Source organism: Thalassophryne amazonica, chromosome 6, assembly GCF_902500255.1.
Source record: "Thalassophryne amazonica chromosome 6, fThaAma1.1, whole genome shotgun sequence".
In the NCBI taxonomy this organism is placed as follows: domain Eukaryota; kingdom Metazoa; phylum Chordata; class Actinopteri; order Batrachoidiformes; family Batrachoididae; genus Thalassophryne; species Thalassophryne amazonica.
This window is the reverse complement of record NC_047108.1, coordinates 116,319,262-116,339,140: the sequence shown is the minus strand read 5'-3', so window position 1 is coordinate 116,339,140 and position 19,879 is coordinate 116,319,262. Positions and strand designations below refer to the sequence as shown.

Genomic DNA, 19,879 nt, shown 5'->3' with positions numbered 1-19,879 from the left:
TGGCATTACCCTGACCTCTAGTAATACTGTGAGAAATCTTGGAGTCATTTTTGATCAGGATATGTCATTCAATGCGCATATTAAACAAATATGTAGGACTGCTTTTTTGCATTTACGCAATATCTCTAAAATTAGAAAGGTCTTGTCTCAGAGTGATGCTGAAAAACTAATTCATGCATTTATTTCCTCTAGGCTGGACTATTGTAATTCATTATTATCAGGTTGTCCTAAAAGTTCCCTGAAAAGCCTTCAGTTAATTCAAAATGCTGCAGCTAGAGTACTGACAAGGACTAGAAGGAGAGAGCATATCTCACCCATATTGGCCTCTCTTCATTGGCTTCCTGTTAATTCTAGAATAGAATTTAAAATTCTTCTTCTTACTTATAAGGTTTTGAATAATCAGGTCCCATCTTATATTAGGGACCTCATAGTACCATATCACCCCAATAGAGCGCTTCGCTCTCAGACTGCAGGCTTACTTGTAGTTCCTAGGGTTTGTAAGAGTAGAATGGGAGGCAGAGCCTTCAGCTTTCAGGCTCCTCTCCTGTGGAACCAGCTCCCAATTCAGATCAGGGGGACAGACACCCTCTCTACTTTTAAGATTAGGCTTAAAACTTTCCTTTTTGCTAAGGCTTATAGTTAGGGCTGGATCAGGTGACCCTGAACCATCCCTTAGTTATGCTGCTATAGACTTAGACTGCTGGGGGGTTCCCATGATGCACTGAGTGTTTCTTTCTCTTTTTGCTCTGTATGCACCACTCTGCATTTAATCATTAGTGATCGATCTCTGCTCCCCTCCACAGCATGTCTTCTTCCTGGTTCTCTCCCTCAGCCCCAACCAGTCCCAGCAGAAGACTGCCCCTCCCTGAGCGTGGTTGTGCTGGAGGTTTCTTCCTGTTAAAAGGGAGTTTTTCCTTCCCACTGTCGCCAAGTGCTTGCTCACAGGGGGTCGTTTTGACCGTTGGGGTTTTTACGTAATTATTGTATGGCCTTGCCTTACAATATAAAGTGCCTTGGGGCAACTGTTTGTTGTGATTTGGCGCTATATAAATAAAATTGATTGATTGATTGATTAATTTCATATTGTCGATATTTGTTTCCACCTTGAGATGAGTAATACAATTAAAACAGCTCTATTTGTTTATGGCTAATATTTTTTTTGTTGTTGTTTTTTTTTTTATTCTGAAGAATGTGGATCGGGTCCTGGATCTGACTAATCACTGGGGAGGACCAGACCACAGGGCTGCATAGTTTGTGCAAAAGCTTTAACATTTCAAAGAGACACTTCAGTGTTTGTATCTTTTATGGAAAATGTGGATGTAATTTTGCACATTATCTCATCAAAACGGGCCATCAACACACAGACACTCTCCCAGAGAGGTCAAAGGTCAGGACAATCCAAAGACCTGCGCGCAAAATATGGGCAGCAACACTACAAGACCTCTGTAGATCATTATATCTCAGAGCGCCAACAATCGGTTTGAATCTGTTGTTGTCGTGGTGACTGAAGTATTTGTGTGAATGCTGGTTTCACTGGAACATTTTCTAAAGTGTCAATCTCATGTTGCACCGTGGACCCGCAGCAACCTCATGCACTTTGCAGAAATCATCACTCCTGACAAAATGCTGGATGGTGCACCGCGGGGCACGCTCGCTGCATCTTCAAATGCACAGAAGAACCCGTATGCACAGCGTGACGTGTCTGTCTGCATCAGCCAAGCGTCTGCAGTTCAACCAATTCTCATTAAACAAAAGGAACTATACCCCTCGGGAAGGGGGCATTTTGGCTGGCATTCAGACTATTTTATCAACTAAAGTTTGTGCACACGTGTGCCAGTGTGGTGCATGAGCGTATAGTCACTGGAGATTATGAAAAGCGTCAGACTGACAAAAAAAAAAGAGCAAATTTGGTACAAACCTCACACTTGAGTTTGTTGATGAGCTGCTCCAGCCGGGTGATCTGGGAGCCCCAGTGGTTGTCTGGCTCCACGCTGACCCCTGACCCCAGAAAAAAACAGCACAAAACAGGAATTACAATAAGGATCACATTCTGCAGTATATCCCATATTCTAAAATGCATACTAGTGTTGTAAACGGGGTTTAAACTGCCACCCCGAGGGCCAGATGTGGCCCACAAATCGGATTTATATGGTCCCTCACAGAATTATTATTTAGTTTTATAAAGGGGGCGTATTATGCAGACTTGTTTTATTGTGCAGGTTTATAGTTGTGGATGTTTCATGACCAACATTGTCAAATCACTACAGCTGTGAAATTCTCCTGCTGAAGGAGGTTGCTTGGCAGAAACCTGAATTTAATTAAATGATTTATTTATTTATTTCAGTTTAAAATTGTTTTGATAACTTATACAATATTAATAATAACAACAGATGTTTAATAAAACGTAAATTATAAAGCACACTTATATCCAGTGTGACGAAAACACACACATCAATTTATTTATTTCCTTCCTTCCTTCCTTTATTTACATATGGCCTTTCCTGATGCTGTACATTCAATTTCATCTGGTTTGGCACCAGGTGGTGCTCAGTTTTTTTGTGTTAGCTCTCACTTATGACAACCAATATATTTCTTTTTGTTTTATTTTATTTTTCTAAAAGTATTATTGTGATGTAATGGACAGAAATCCTTCATTTAAGGAGATGATACAGAACATTCAACAGTATCAGCTTTGAATCACTGTGGTTCTCGGAAGACTCAACGCTGGAGACATCCAATATTTATTATGATGATTATTATTAGTAGTAGTAGTAATAGTATAAATATATACTACTACTACTAGTAGTAGTAGTATACTATATACTACTAGTATATATGTTTATTTTCTAATGGTTTTCTGTTGTCCTGTCACTGCTATCCACACTTTTTTGTTTTGTTTTTTTTATTTGTTTATTTGTTTGGCAGTTGTGACTTTTCTTTTCACTGTCCATCAACAGCTCACTGATAATCAGTCGACTGTACAAACTACATTTTTGAGTATGTTTAATTTCCAGTATGCAGTTTAAATGCACTCCACTACAAACCTGCAGAAAATTGATCATTTCCAAAGTACTAGGGGAGCTACGACCACTACCTTTGCACCCCCCCCCGCCAAGGCCTAAACCAAACCAACTTTTTTCGGTTCCTTAGAAGACCCCAAAAACACAATCAGGATGTTCCCAAATATACAAACTGGCCTCAAGCCAGTTATCCAAGATGGTGTCCAAGATGGCAGCCAAAATAGGGTTTTTTTCACTAAAATACCAATGATTTCTGTCATTATTAAGTCTGTTGTTTGTTCCTATGTATTTTAATGATAAGGGTCTATTGGTGGCCATTTTGGACGCCATTTTGAATCTTAAACCCATGAATGAATTTAGTTTAGGCACAAATGTGTTGTGTGGGCCGCTGAAGAGGAGGTACTGCTGGCCCACCACCAGAGGGCGCCCTGCCTGAAGTGGGGGCTTCAGGCACGAGAGGGCACCGGAGCAACCGGGAGTGGCAGCTGGCAGTCATCACCAGCAGCAGCTGTCACTCATCATCACCACAACCACATCTCCATAAAAGCCGGGCAGCATCTTCACCTCACTGCCGAGAAATCGTCTACCAATCAGGTAAACACTCAGCCGTTGTTTTGTGCCATACAACATTCTGAACATTTGCAGGCGTACCTGTTTGACTGGTCAGCAGCTGGAAGCTGGGAGGAGACAACATCTTCGCTCCTCGGATAAGTAGTCTTTCAGGCGCTGCACGTTTTTGTCCCTGTGTGACTGTGCTTAAGAGGTGGAGGTGTTTCCCACACTTTCTGACTGTTTGCTGGGTGTTCACGCACCCACCATCACCTGTCTGTTCTTCCTGCCAGCAGTACCCGATCTGACAGCCAGAGGCAGTGGCCACCTGGGGACCCAGCACTTGGTGGCTCCGGGGTGCTTCAGATCCGGTGGCAGTGGAACGCGTGTGGGATCCGGCTCTTTTCTGGACGGGCGTCTTCTATCCTCGAGCCTGCCCACACGTCACAGTGAATTATTGACTGTTGATCTCAATTGTGTTGTCTGTTGCTCTGTTGTGCACATTCACAACATTAAATTGTTATATTTTGGCTTATTCCATTGTCCGTTCATTTGCGCCCCCTGTTGTGGGTCCGTGTACCTACACTTTCACAACAGGATTTCTCGGCCAGCGTCATGGATCCCGAGGGGCGTCAACCATCGATTGAACCGCCAATGGAAACACAGTGTGCACAGGCGTCGGCAGGAGGCGTGTTAGGTGAACTGCAGCACATCTTAACCGCCTTCACTGCTCGGTTGGACTTGGTAACCGAGCAGAACGCTATACTTAACCGGAGGATGGAGGCTCTCACCGCCCAGGTGGAAGCGCGCACTCAGGGCGCTGCTGCAGCACCTCCTCCTGCTGACCGAGCACTAAATACAGACATTCCAGTGGTGATTCAACAAACCCCCCCCCCCCCCCCCCCCATCCCCTGAAGCATACATAAGCCCTCCGGAACCGTACAGAGGTTGTGTCGAGACGTGCGCAGACTTCTTAATGCAGTGTTCACTCGTCTTTGCTATGTACGCGTCAGATGCCAGCCGGGTGGCTTATGTTATTAATTTGCTTCGAGGAGAGGCACGCGCCTGGGCTATGGCGCTCTGGGAGCAAAATTCACGGCTCCTAATGACATATACTGGGTTTGTGAGGGAGTTTAAACAGGTGTTTGATCATCCCAAAAGAGGCGAGACCGCTTCGACCGTGCTGCTGTCAATGAGACAGGGACGTCGGAGTGCAGCCGAGTATGCAGTCGACTTCTGCATCGCGGCTGCAAGGTCCGGCTGGAATAATGTTGCACTCCACGCCGCCTTCGTAAACGGACTGTCTCCGGTCCTGAAGGCGCACCTGCTGGCTAAGGATGAGCCGCGGGATTTTGACGGGCTTGTCGACCTGGTCATACGGTTAGACAACCGGTTAGAAGAACACCGTCGGGAGCGGGGTGAAGGGAGTGGCCAGGCGCGAGCCGTCCCTCTTTCTTCCGGGTCCGAAAGGGTGCCGGCGTCCCCACGCTCCACAGTCGGAGAGCTCTGTGGGGCAACAGCTCCCCCTGCTGACGAAGCTATGGACACGAGCAGGGCTAAAGTAAAATCACATGACAGACAACGGAGGCTGGCCCGCGGAGAATGTTTTTTCTGTGGCTTGAATGAGCACATACAAAGAAACTGCCCCAAGCGGTTAAAACTTCAACGCCCGCCCTTAGAGACTGGGTTAAGGGTGGGCCATAACATCCATGCGGGAAAGCCCGTGGATCCGCACGCATCCCAGTGACGATCCTTTGAGGGGATCTTACCCTTCACGCTCCAGCACTGGTGGACACGGGGTCTGAAGGGAATCTGCTGGACAGCAGATGTGCCAGGGAGGTAGGGCTCCCTCTAGTGGCTCTACCTTCACCATTGAAGGTACGGGCACTAGATGGCACCCTTCTCCCATTAATCACACACCAGACACCACCCGTGACTTTGGTGGTGTCTGGGAATCACAGGGAGGAGATTGTGTTCTATGTAACACCTTCTACCTCCCGAGTGATTTTGGGATTTCCATGGATGATTAACCACAATGCCCGGATTGATTGGCCGTCTGGGGTAGTGACGCAGTGGAGTGACACCTCCCCGATGGGTGCAGGTTTCTTTTCGTGGGCAAAAAGGACGGCGGACTCCGTCCATGCATAGACTACAGAGGGCTGAATGAAGTCACGGTTCGCAATCGATACCCGCTGCCTCTGCTAGATTCTGTGTTCATGCCCTTGCATGGAGCCCAAATCTTCACCAAACTAGATCTTAGGAATGCGTATCACCTGGTTCGGATCCGGAAGGGAGACGAGTGGAAGACGGCATTTAACACCCCGTTAGGTCACTTTGAGTACCTGGTCATGCCGTTCGGCCTCACCAATGCGCCCGCGACGTTCCAGGCATTGGTTAATGACGTCTTGCGGGACTTCCTGCACCGGTTCGTCTTCGTATACCTGGACGATATCCTCATCTTCTCCCCGGATCCTGAGACTCATGTGCAGCATGTACGTCAGGTCCTGCAGCGGTTGTTGGAGAACCGGTTGTTCGTGAAGGGCGAGAAGCGCGAGTTCCACCGTACTTCTTTGTCCTTCCTGGGGTTCATCATCTCCTCCAACTCCGTCGCACCCGATCCGGCCAAGGTAGCGGCGGTGAGAGATTGGCCCCAACCGACAAGCCATAGGAAGCTGCAACAGTTCCTTGGCTTTGCAAATTTCTACAGGAGATTTATTAAGGGCTATAGCCAGGTAGTTAGCCCCCTGACGGCCCTAACCTGCACTAAAGTCCCCTTCACCTGGTCGGATCGGTGCGAAGCCGCGTTTAAGGAGTTGAAACATCGGTTCTCGTCTGCACCCGTTCTGGTGCAGCCCGATCCCAATCGCCAGTTTGTAGTCGAAGTGGATGCCTCTGACTCAGGGATAGGAGCTGTGCTGTCCCAGAGCGGAGAGTCCGATAACGTTCTCCATCCTTGTGCCTATTTTTCCCGTAGGTTGACCCCGGCAGAGCAGAACTACGACATCGGCAATCGGGAACTCCTAGCAGTGAAAGAGGCTCTTGAGGAGTGGAGACACCTGTTGGAGGGAGCTACGATGCCCTTCACGGTTTTCACGGACCATCGGAACCTGGAGTACATCCGGACTGCCAGGCGTCTGAACCCCAGGCAAGCCCGCTGGTCACTGTTCTTCGGGCGTTTTGACTTCCAGATCACCTACCGCCCCGGGACCAAAAACCAGCGATCTGACGCCCTGTCCTGGGTCCACGAAGAGGAAGTCAAGGTCGAGCTGTCAGATCCACCGGAACCCATCATCCCTGAGTCCACTATCGTGGCCGCCCTCACCTGGGACGTGGAGAAGACCGTCCGGGAGGCCCTGGCACGGACCCCGGACCCAGGGACCGGCCCAAAGAACAGACTTTACGTCCCACCAGAAGCCAGAGCTGCAGTCCTGGACTTCTGTCACGGCTCCAAGCTCTCATGTCATCCTGGGGTGCGAAGAACCATGGCAGTGGTCCGGCAGCGCTTCTGGTGGACGTCTATGGAAGCCGACGTCCGGGAGTACGTCCAGGCCTGCACCACCTGCGCCAGGGGAAAGGCTGACCACCAACGGGCACAGGGACTCCTCCAGCTGTTACCTGTGCCTCACCGTCCCTGGTCCCACATCGGCCTGGACTTCATCATGGGCCTCCCGCCGTCCCAGGGCATGACCACCATCTTCACGACAGTGGACCGGTTCTCCAAGGCGGCCCACTTCGTGGCCCTCCCGAAGCTCACGACGGCCCAGGAGACTGCAGACCTCCTGGTCCACCACGTCATACGTCTGCATGGGATTCCATCCGACGTCGTCTCTGACCATGGTCCCCAGTTCTCCTCGCAAGTCTGGAGGAGTTTCTATAGGGAACTGGGGGCCACCGTGAGCCTCTTGTCTGGGTACCATCCCCAGACTAACGGACAGGTACAGCGGGCCAACCAGGAATTGGAACAGGCCCTTCGCTGCATGACCTCAGTGCACCCGATGGCCTGGAGCAACCATCTGGCCTGGATCGAGTATGCACACAACAGCTAAGTTTCATCTGCCACCGGCCTCTCCCCGTTTGAAGTATGTTTGGGGTACCAGCCCCCATTGTTTCCGGTTGTGGAGGGAGAGGTCGGGGTCCCCTCGGTCCAGGCCCATCTGAGGAGGTACCGTCGGGTGTGGCGCTTTGCCCGCTCTGCCCTGCTCAAAGCCCGGATGAGGGCCAAGGCCCATGCAGACCGCCGGTGATCCCCGGCCCCTGCATACCAGCCCGGGCAGGAGGTTTGGCTGTCAACGAAGGACATTCCATTGCAGGTGGAGTCACAAAAACTAAAAGACCGGTACATCGGCCCCTTCTCCATCCTCAAGGTCCTCAGCCCGTCTCCCGGATCAAGCCGTACCACACCTCTTCCCTCTGCACTCCCGGACCAGCGCCGCCTCCTGTCCGGATCATCGATGGGGAGCCGGCCTGGACAGTGCGTAGGCTCCTGGACGTCCGTCGACGGGGCCGGGGTTTCCAGTATCTGGTGGACTGGGAGGGTTATGGACCCGAAGAATGCTCCTGGGTGAAGAGGCGCTTCATCCTGGACCCGGCCCTCCTGGCCGATTTCTACCGCCGGCATCCGGACAAACCTGGTCGGGCACCAGGAGGCGCCCGTTGGGGGGGGGGGGGGGGTCCTGTTGTGTGGGCCGCTGATGAGGAGGTACTGCTGGCCCACCACCAGAGGGTGCCCTGCCTGAAGTGCGGGCTTCAGGCATGAGAGGGCGCCGGAGCAACCGGGAGTGGCAGCTGGCAGTCATCACCAGCACCAGCTGTCACTCATCATCACCACAACCACATGGTCTTCCCATTGAATCTCTGTGATATTTAAGTTTTTTATATGTTGTGTAAAGGTGTTTTAGTGAAAAACCCTATTTTGGCGGCCATCTTGGCTAGCTGGCTTGAGGCCCATTTTTTATTTTTGGGAACATCCTGATTGTGTTTTGGGGTCATCTAAGGAACCTAAAACAGTTGGTTTGGTTTAGTACTGGGGGTGGGGGGGGGGGGGGGGGGTAAAGGTAGTGGTCGGAGCTCCCCTAGTAAAGAATTTTAAGAGGATCTGACAGATCCCACGGTGGTACGTGCTTGTCATATATATCAGTGGTGGGCACTGTTCAGCTAATCCGATAACCAATAATTATCAAAACTAATGTTTTTGTTCGATTACCTTTTCAGATAAGTTTTAAAACCGTCATTGGACCAATTATCTTCCGATAAATTTAGTTCCAATGATTTTCAGTCCACTAACATTTTTTTTTTTTTTTTTTTTTTTTGCTGGTAAAGTGAGCAAAGTTTAACAGTCAAAAACGTTTGTAAACCCTAAAATCAAACATTTTAATCCCTGTCGTGTGTAGATCAGTGGTTTATGGCAGACTGGCTGTGGTTTGTTGATGACATCATCATTAAGCACAAGACGTGATTGGCCGGTTGACGCAGCGAGCATTGTGGGTAGTGTAGTTCAGGTTCACTTTGGACGTTACACTTTTACAGTCCGCTCGACACAAACAAAACTTTCTTTGTGGCACGGGATAATTTAATCGCCAAGACTCGGTGGGAGAGAGGAGATCTCACAGCACAGCTGTGAGAGACTTTTCTTCACCGTTTACACACCGTTTTGGATAATCAAGACGCTTTATGTGGAATATTTTCTTCAGAATTTAATGAATCCCACTGACACTAACAAGTAAGAATTTATATTTACTACGTGTCGTTTACTCTGCCAATCAATGCATTAATGGACGTAATTCGGTTAGTTAAGCCGCACGGTTCAAAGCGCATAAAAAAGCAGCAGCTTTTTGTTTGTAAATGATGGTGTATATAATACAGAGATAAACTGTGACTTCTGATACTGTGTTTAACTGCTTTTGAAAGATGATGACAGTGGTTGGGGTTTTATTTTTTATTCATTCATTTTTCATGGGTTCTTTTTGTGTTTGTGATCCCTGAATTTACCCAGCAGCCCCTGCGGCGCTTAAAGTGAAATTGGTTTATCAGAAGCAGACAGTGTAATCAGATTTGGCCGCATCTGAATAAAAGTTATTGGCTATTAGTTATCTGTAATAAAGATAAATTTTTGAGCAGTTTATCGGTTTAGCGTCATAAAAGATAAGTTTTCAGTTATTGGATTAAGGGTTATCGAAGCTAACTTTTTGGTTAGCTGTGCCCACCACTGATATATATATATATATATATATATATATATATATATATATATATATATATATATATATATATATATATATATATATAATTTAATTATGTACAGTGGAACACACCAGTAGTGAGCATGCCAGAGTACGGATCAGTCGGAGAGAGACACATGTTCTTCTGGATGCGCCGACTGGGGCGTTTGGTCGTCCTCTGGACGGGCAGGTCCTCAGGTTTCTTCACCATCCTCCATCCAGCGCGGCTCTGGTCCTGCACCGCCTCCATAGCACAGTCCAGTGATGACTGAAGGGAATGCAGCTGAGTGGAGGTCTCCCTCAGCAGGAAGCGGGTCACAAACTGGCCCAGCACAGACGAACCCTGATACTCCTGAACGGTAGAAAAATCAGTGGAATAAATTCAAATGGCAGAGAACAGGTGAGGTGTTTCTTCTCCGACCAGGAATGGGAAGGCAGCAGAACCCAGTAGTTCACTCCAACCGGCAGTCCATGAGCACTGCAGCTACTGGACTTAGCTTCCTGGAATCATGGAAGTATTTTTATGAGAAGCTAATGGTGCAGTGCAAATGGAAAATAGAACCAAATATGCACTCTAGTGACATCAATCATGCAATTGGACAAATAATGACAAGGATCTATTTAGGTCTCATACAGACGTCACTACGCGCACGGACTCAGTCAGTCATGTGTCATTTCAGTGGCACTTCAGTTGTACTGACCCGATTGTCACCAGATTTAGTATATGCATTACACATAGTGACCACAAGAAACCTATTGGTTTTGGGGTCAAAAGGTCAAGGTCACTGGCGCATGATTTGTAAAAAAAAAAAGAAATCTTGTGAGCATAATAACCTTTTGTAACTACCTGATTGTCACCCAGTTTGACACGCATGTTAGTTTTATTGACCCCAAGAAGCCTATTACCACTAGGCTCAAATGGAAGCCTATTAATTGTGTGGTTAAAAGGTCAAGGGTCAAAATCACAAAGCTGTACTTTGCCGCTGTATATGGAGGACATCTGACATCAGATCAGTTCGACAGCTGGGGCGAGGGTGGGGGGCACTGTCAGCTGTAATTACTGTCATTTCCTGCTGGTACCCAACGCACTCGCTTTCTTAACGTTTCTGAACTCGTTTTCTAAATGATTCTAAAGTCGCCTTCTAAATGTTCCAGTCAGTGAGGTTGTTCATCGTTAAATGGAACATTTCATCTTTCACCCCATGAAATATTCTTTCCATTGCACTCATAAACATTCACTATTTGTATAACAGTGCAAGTTTCTCCTTGATAAATCTTGATAACAGGATTTCCAGTGCTTCAATTAGCATGTTTCACAAGACAAGATTAATTTTGTCATGGCATTATTTCATAATATCAGCAAAATGTTCAACAGCAAGTGGCTGAGATTTATTCCCAGATAAATGTCAGGGGTCAAAAGGTGAAACAGAACTGACTAAGGTCCTTCTCCCCTGATTGCTCAGTTTAGATGGGCAGTCAGCTCTAGGAAGCGTCCTGGTCAGGGCTTAATTTGAGGGGGAGCAAGCCAGAGCTCGCTCCGGAACCTCGGACGCGCGCTCCGGAACCTCTGACGTTGGCTCCGCCAGCTATTTATACTGGATCCGTGATCCGCCACCTCTCTTGACTAACAAAATATAAAAAAAAAATCACCGCGATTGCTCTCACTGCCAATCACACCGCCGCCCTCCTGTCTGCTCTGCAGAATTGCGCCAAATCTGGCAACAGGTCCAGAGGCTACGCTCGCTGTTTTGATCCGGATGTTGACCGTAGCCACAGAGCTCCGTGGCCACCGAGAGAGGACTTGGATTCTTTGCAGGTCCCGCATCCGTACCCCCGGAGGCAGTGAGTGAAGGGAGAGCCGCGCATTGTGTTCTGCGTGTGTCTGTTTTTAATCTTCTCGCACAGAAGAAAAAAGAGAGTGTTTACACAAGAGAGAAAAGTGAGAAAATGTTAATGCCTGTTTGAGAAAAGTGTGTAGTGAGGGGTTTTACAGCCTTAAAACATGTATAATAAGTGTAAAAAATAGCGCTACTTCGCGGATTTAATGCCGCGTTCACACCGGGTGCGATCAGACGCTACAAATTTGCGGGGGTCACGTGGCGACGGACGCGCCTCCTTCGCCCAGTGTGTCACTCTTCTTGGGTGGACTTTTGCTGTGAAAATTCGCCCTGGTGCGTCATCAAATAGGAGGAGCTTCCATTCCATTCCATTCATCATGACGGACCTTGATCACACGGAGCGAGTTGTTGTGAAAAGCTCCCAATACAGAGAGTATCATTATTTGCTGCAGGAGCTGCGTCTGGATGATGGCCGCTTTCAGCGGTCCTTCCACCTCTGCAGGACCCAGTTTGAGGACCAACTTTCCCATTCACGCGCGCACATGTAAACAATTTAAAAAAAGAAACTCCGCTGCTTGCTGCAGCTCGATCCTCCCCAAAAAAACTCTGTCATAACTGTGTTTAGAACCCAGTCACCATTTGTTTTATTATACATCTGTGTAGTTAATTAATAAAATATTCTCCACACAGATGATTCACTCGCATGCGCATGTAAAAAAAAAAAGAAAGAACGAAGCTCCGCGGCTTGCTGTGGGGCTGCTCCTCGCTCTTTCCCCCCAAAAAAACTCTGTCATAATTGTCTTTAGAAACCAGTCACCATTTGTTTTATTATACATCTGTGTAGTTAATAAGTAAAATAATCTCCATGGATGATTCCCTCACGTGCGCACGTAAAATAAAAAGAAAAACTTCGCTCCTGCTGCTGGAGTGCTGCTGCTCGCTCCAAAAACTCTGTCATAATTGTGAAATAAAGGACAAAAGAGACATAAGTCCTGTTCACAGGCTGCTACCAGATACAGGACATGTTCACATCCTCAGTCAAACTCCAGACATCTCCACGTTACTACATATTCAGTCCCTGATTGGTCATCACGGCGCGACGAGATGGAAAAGTTCAGATTTTTCAACTTGGGGAGGAGGGCAACACGACGTGACGCAACGCAATATCGCGCCACAAACGCATAAAACGCTCAAAATCGCTTCACTCGCGTCGTTTCACTCGCGTCGCACTGTGCGGTTTGGTGCCAAAACGTGTCCTTACATAGGGATTACATGGCAACCTGTGGCTGCAGTCGCTCACATCGTGCCTGGTGTGAACGCGGAGAACGTAACTCCCGTGATAAACGAGGGACCACTGTACATCATTAAACTCTATTTGAATTTGTACTCTATCCGGATTTGGTGTGACTAGTGTTATTAGGCCTACAATACACGGCCAGTTTATTTTCGGTGTGGCGCACAGTGTTGTTCGCAAGCCCCCCCTGCCCTTCTTTTTTTTTTTTCTGCACCGGAGCCACCCATCCTCTGCGCTCCGGGACCTCCCACTTTACAAATTAAGCACTGGTCCTGGTGGATCCAAACTTCTTCTGTTTACAGATGATGGAGGTCACTGTGCTCATTGGAGCCTTCAAAGCAGCAGAAATGTTTCTGTACCCTTCCCCAGATTTGTGCCTCCAGACAATCCTGTCTCGGAGGTCTACACACAATTCCTTTGACTTCATCCTTGGTTCGTGCTATGACTGTCAACTGTGGGACTTTATATGTAGACAGGTGTGTGTCTTTCCAAATCATGTCCAATCAACTGAATTTACCCCAGGTGGACTCCAATTAAGCTGTAGAAACATCTCAAGGATGATCAGTGGAAACAGGAGGCACCTGAGCTCAAGTTTGAGATTCATGGCAAAGGCTGTGAATACTCATGTACATGTGATTTCTTATTTTATTTTTTATTTTTAATCAATTAGCAAAAAATCTAAAAAAAAAATATTTTTTTCACATTGTCATTATGGGGTATTGTGTGTTGTGAGGGAAAAAATTATTTCAACCATTTTGGAATAAGGCTATAACATAACAAAATGTGGAGAAAGTGAAGCGCTGTGAATTGTGAATTTGAAAAGTCATAGTTTATATAAATCTGCAGTTTTTTCCTAAACAAAAATAAATAAAGTGACAAATCACTTTTGCAGCTGGATGATTAATTTTTTTGTTCCTCACAAACTTGTTCATGTTCTGCAAGTCATACTCAAGCATGCCTCGTCAATGTTGCCAGATACAGCTGATGGTTTCCAGCCCAAAAGCTGTTCAAAAACCACCAAAATGCACACAAATCCATATATATGCAATAAGCAATATTTAGGTCAGTGTTTCTACTGTGCCTTATTAATTTACCTCACTGCAGTTGCAGTGTTTGTTTTTTGTTTTGTTTTGTTTTTTTTATAATAATTGTAGCTATTGTGATCACCCACTGGATCCTTTTCAGCTCCATATTAGAAGTAAAACCTGGGAAGAGATGTGACACTATAAATACATATTATTTTGGCTCTGCACAAAAAGTATTTTTTTTTTTGTTAACAGTCATTCAGACAACACAGACCTGCAACAAACCAACATCCACATGTGACGCACCGACCATTAGCAGAGCTGGCACAGTGCTTTGTTAGGCGGGGGGCATGTTTTTCTAAAAGCGCCGAATGGACTGAGAGGTTCTTGTGTTTTGAAAATGTAGCAGCAGAGTCAGTCGTGCTGTGCAATTATTCTTTGTTCTGTATTGCCACCACAGGAGAGCAACCTTAAAAGCATCTGAGAGACTTTCTGTCTGACTGTCTGATTACAGGAAAAAGCTCGTCTAAACAGATGGAGCCATGGGAGACGGTTATTGAGTGGCGCTGAAGTGGTCACCATGCTGTGGATGCCCAGTGCAAAGGTGAAAGCCGCGGTGACTCACCTCTTTGGTTTTATCCATCGCCTTCAAAACGGCAACATTCAGCTTTTCCAGAGCCGACAGGACATTGACGTATTCTCCCACATATGGAATGAAGTACTCTGTCAGAGAGGAAGACTTCATAAGCACAGCTTTAGCAAAGAAAGAAAGAAAAAAAGAGTCTCCACACAGTTTAGAGAATGATGCAAAAATTTGCACCTGAGAGTTCGTTTATGTCCAGATTGCTGAGACGAAGGCAGGAAAAGAGAAAGAGAGAAAAAAAAGTTAATTTTAATTATGTTACTGGAAAGTCAGATATTTTTGCCAAAGCAATACAAAGAGTATTTTTATCTAACTGTGACAAAGTTATAACACTGAGAACAACAGAAATTTTCCACAATTTATTTTCAATTTCAAACACAAATTCACAGCGTAAATGACCTCAAGGCGCTATACACGAGGAAGGTCAACAAAGGGTCACTAACTGGGCTCCTGGAGGTCACCTTCCTGACATGTCTTCCAACTATCCTGGCTCCACCCACTACTACTTTAGTGAAGTCAGGTGAGCCAATCACGATCTTAGAAACAGCTGACTTAACCAATCAGCAGTAATTGCAGCTGGGAGAAAAACATGCACGGCAGGTGCCCTGCAGGAGCAGAGTTGGTGACCCCTGGCTGGCCTTACCCAACCCAAGAGTGAAGCACATTGGTGACAGCAGTAAGCAAAAAACTCCCCCAGCAATTTTTGATTTTACAGGAAAAAAACTTAAGCAGACCAGATTTGATGGGGGGGGGGGGGGGGGGGGGGGGAATGCATCTGACACTGCTTAAGCATAGACTCGAGGAAAATTAAGATTGATCAAGATGAACATTTAGCAAGCCATCAAAACTGAAGCCAACTTGAAATGAAAAAAGTTGCAATTCCTTGAATTGCAACTTCTGAGGCTCTTGAGGCTGGCTCCAGAAGTGTGCAGATTGCCACAGAAGCCCATGTTAAAATGTCAAACTTTAAAGGAGGAATAAACATCTTTACAGCCTGGTCCAAAAAATAATTTTGGTCTCAGTTCCTAGTTTCTTCCTTCATGACAGCTGAACAGGGAGTGAATTACACACACAGGTAGTGTTTGCTGCCGCTAAGATGAGTTTAGAGCTCTGGTGGCAGACACCGCTAACAGTGGCTGCTGGAACCATGGCTTTCCTCTCTGAGCATTTTATGACAAATATCGGTTAAAATATGGCTTTCTGTATAGTTATTTGTCCTAGAGGACCATCAAAGAAGTCTGTGCTCCAGTATTTGCAGTGAATGAAATTTTAACATGCCGCTAAAATCTAAACTAGTATGTTTTTAGCATTAGCACATTTAGCAGCTATTGGTAGCTTGATGGTATTCGGGCCAGTTAAACCAGGATTACTGAAGAAATAAAATGGGCATAATTTTTAATTTCCACACCCAAGCCACCTGTCATGAAAACCACTACCCAGTCTTCAAAATTATGCTTTAATAATTAAAACACCCAAACCAAAGTTAGCCTGTTATCTTCAGCTTGTTCAGTAACTCTGAGATAACTCTGTCAGAGTTGTCTGGGGTGTCTTGATGGCTTCCCTCACTTGTCTCCTTCTTGCATAGTCACTTAGTTTTTGATAACTGTCAGTTTTATCACACAGCACCATACTGTTTGTAATTTCTTAATAACTGATGTAAATGAAATCTAAGACATTCAGTGACTTGGAAATGTTCATGTCTCCATCCCTGGCGTTATCGAAACAAACCTGCCTGTGAAAGTGATGCTTATATTAAAAAAATACAATTTTGTCCAATTACTTATGGCCTCTGAAAATGGAGGAACTATGGATATAAATAGCCATATTTTTGTCAAAGCCCTTGAATTAAAGATGCTTTATCTGGTTACCAGACGCCAAAATATGGCGATCGGGTATTGCGAAGACTTTGCATTCATCCATCCGTCCGTCTGTCTATCTGCGCTCAGCATAACTCCAGTCCTATTACCGCTAGGGTCTTCAAATTCACAGAGAGCATTCTTGGGACACAGACCTTGGACAAGTTCAAAGATGGATAACCTTGACCTATTTTAAGGGATCAAAAGGTCACATTCTGTTTCCTATTTTTATGGCCGAGTGTATTTTAGCATTACGTTATATTTTTTACCTTCTTGACATCATTGAGCAATAACTCTCATTTACTTCATGAAGAGTTGAGGGGGGGGTTGTTGTTTGTTTGTTTTTTAGCTGATCAGTTTGCTGTTGACTGAGTACAACAGCAGACCATGTCAGTACTCGTCTTCACTGAGGTATAGGTATCTGTTTGCCTGCCGTAGAGGGTGGGGTGGCTGCAGATTGCAGCAGAGCTGGATGACGCCTAAAGATCATTTGAGCTCACTCTGTCTGCTGTCTGTCGACGGTGGAGTACAGCTCCTGCATCTGCTCAGCCGTCAGGATACCATCAGTGAAGTAGGACTGGAACTCGTCCAAAGACAGCATCCCGTCATCTGCAAAGAGACAAACCCCGAGAGAGAGTTACACCCCAGTGCAGTTTGAGATGCCTTATCAGCGTGCTGAGGGGTCGGACGCTGAATTAAACCCAAGGTTAAATTTAAAGGGAGCTGCTGTAAAGTCAAAACATTTCACATCATTCAGTGTCAGGTTGAACTATGACTGTAATTTCTCAGCTCAGTTCCGGCAGGAGATCAATAGTTTTAACAATGTTGCACAACTGCAAATCTAATTGTTGCTGATATTATTAATATTATCAAAGGAAGGCTGTATATTTCTTTTTAAATTCCTGCCATATCATTGTGTCGCAATTCTGCGCTGCTGATAATTATGACTGCACAATAAATCTGCTTCAATCAATCAATCAATCAACTTTTTTCTTGTATAGCGCCAAATCACAACAAACAGTTGCCCCAAGGCGCTCCACATTGCAAGGCAAGGCCATACAATAATTATGAAACACAGTCTACGTCTAAAGCAACATAACCAAGGGATGGTCCAGGGTCACCCGATCCAGCCCTAACTATAAGCCTTAGCGAAAAGGAAAGTTTTAAGCCTAATCTTAAAAGTAGAGAGGGTATCTGTCTCCCTGATCTGAATTGGGAGCTGGTTCCACAGGAGAGGAGCCTGAAAGCTGAAGGCTCTGCCTCCCATTCTACTCTTACAAACCCTAGGAACTACAAGTAAGCCCGCAGTCTGAGAGCGAAGCGCTCTAATGGGGTAATATGGTACTACGAGGTCCCTAAGATAAGATGGGACCTGATTATTCAAAACCTTATAAGTAAGAAGAAGAATTTTAAATTCTATTCTAGCATTAACAGGAAGCCAATGAAGGGAGGCCAACACGGGTGAGATATGCTCTCTCCTGCTAGTCCCCGTCAGTACTCTAGCTGCAGCATTCTGAACCAACTGAAGGCTTTTTAGGGAACTTTTAGGACAACCTGATAATAATGAATTACAATAGTCCAGCCTAGAGGAAACAAATGCATGAATTAGTTTTTCAGCATCACTCTGAGACAAGACCTTTCTGATTTTAGAGATATTGCGTAAATGCAAAAAGGCAGTCCTACATATTTGTTTAATATGCGCTTTGAATGACATATCCTGATCAAAAATAACTCCAAGATTTCTCACAGTATTACTAGAGATCAGGGAAATGCCATCCAGAGTAACGATCTGGTTAGACACCATGCTTCTAAGATTTGTGGGGCCAAGTACAATAACTTCAGTTTTATCTGAGTTTAAAAGCAGGAAATTAGAGGTCATCCATGTCTTTATGTCTGTAAGACAATCCTGCAGTTTAGCTAATTGGTGCGTATCCTCTGGCTTCATGGATAGATAAAGCTGGGTATCATCTGCGTAACAATGAAAATTTAAGCAATACCGTCTAATAATACTGCCCAAGGGAAGCATGTATAAAGTGAATAAAATTGGTCCTAGCACAGAACCTTGTGGAACTCCATAATTAACTTTAGTCTGTGAAGAAGATTCCCCATTTACATGAACAAACTGTAATCTATTAGACAAATATGATTCAAACCACCGCAGCGCAATGCCTTTAATACCTATGACATGCTCTAATCTCTGTAATAAAATTTTATGGTCAACAGTATCAAAAGCAGCACTGAGGTCCAACAGAACAAGCACAGAGATAAGTCCACTGTCCGAAGCCATAAGAAGATCATTTGTAACCATCACTAATGCTGTTTCTGTACTATGATGAATTCTAAAACCTGACTGAAACTCTTCAAATAGACCATTCCTCTGCAGGTGATCAGTTAGCTGTTTTACAACTACCCTCTCAAGAATCTTTGAGAGAAAAGGAAGGTTGGAGATTGGCCTATAATTAGCTAAGATAGCTGGGTCAAGTGATGGCTTTTTAAGTAATGGTTTAATTACTGCCACCTTAAAGGCCTGTGGTACATAACCAACTAACAAAGATAGATTGATCATATTTAAGATTGAAGCATTAAATAATGGTAGGACTTCCTTGAGCAGCCTGGCAGGAATGGGGTCTAATAAGCATGTTGATGGTTTGGATGAAGTAACTAATGAAAATAACTCAGACAGAACAATCGGAGAGAAAGAGTCTAACCAAATACCGGCATCACTGAAAGCAGCCAAAGATAACGATACATCTTTGGGATGGTTATGAGTAATTTTTTCTCTAATAGTCAAAATTTTGTTAGCAAAGAAAGTCATGAAGTCATTACTAGTTAAAGTTAATGGAATACTCAGCTCAATAGAGCTCTGACTCTTTGTCAGCCCGGCTACAGTGCTGAAAAGAAACCTGGGGTTGTTCTTATTTTCTTCAATTAGTGATGAGTAGAAAGATGTCCTAGCTTCACGAAGGGCTTTCTTATAGAGCAACAAACTCTTTTTCCAGGCTAAGTGAAGATCTTCTAAATTAGTGAGACGCCATTTCCTCTCCAACTTACGGGTTATCTGCTTTAAGCTACGAGTTTGTGAGTTATACCACGGAGTCAGACACTTCTGATTTAAAGCTCTCTTTTTCAGAGGAGCTACAGCATCCAAAGTTGTCTTCAATGAGGATGTAAAACTATTGACAAGATACTCTAACTCCCTTACAGAGTTTAGGTAGCTACTCTGCTCTGTGTTGGTATATGACATTAGAGAACATAAAGAAGGAATCATATCCTTAAACCTAGTTACAGCGCTTTCTGAAAGACTTCTAGTGTAATGAAACTTATTCCCCACTGCAGGGTAGTCCATCAGGGTAAATGTAAATGTTATTAAAAAATGATCAGACAAAAGGGAGTTTTCAGGGAATACTGTTAAGTCTTCTATTTCCATACCATAAGT

The 19,879-nt window shown here is 45.3% G+C and overlaps 1 protein-coding gene across 1 annotated transcript in view; it reads right to left on the bottom strand.

Moving 5' to 3' along the window:
• The window catches only part of LOC117512966 (N-terminal EF-hand calcium-binding protein 1-like), a 65,627-nt gene that overhangs the window by 12,533 nt on the left and 33,215 nt on the right, over positions 1 to 19,879 (bottom strand). The window contains exons 3-7 of the mRNA XM_034173216.1: positions 16,944 to 17,052; positions 14,765 to 14,790; positions 14,570 to 14,667; positions 9,881 to 10,139; positions 1,919 to 1,998 (exon numbers count right to left, since the gene is read on the bottom strand). Coding sequence (XP_034029107.1) covers positions 1,919 to 1,998; positions 9,881 to 10,139; positions 14,570 to 14,667; positions 14,765 to 14,790; positions 16,944 to 17,052 — 572 coding nt within the window. The remainder of the gene's footprint in view (positions 1 to 1,918; positions 1,999 to 9,880; positions 10,140 to 14,569; positions 14,668 to 14,764; positions 14,791 to 16,943; positions 17,053 to 19,879) is intronic.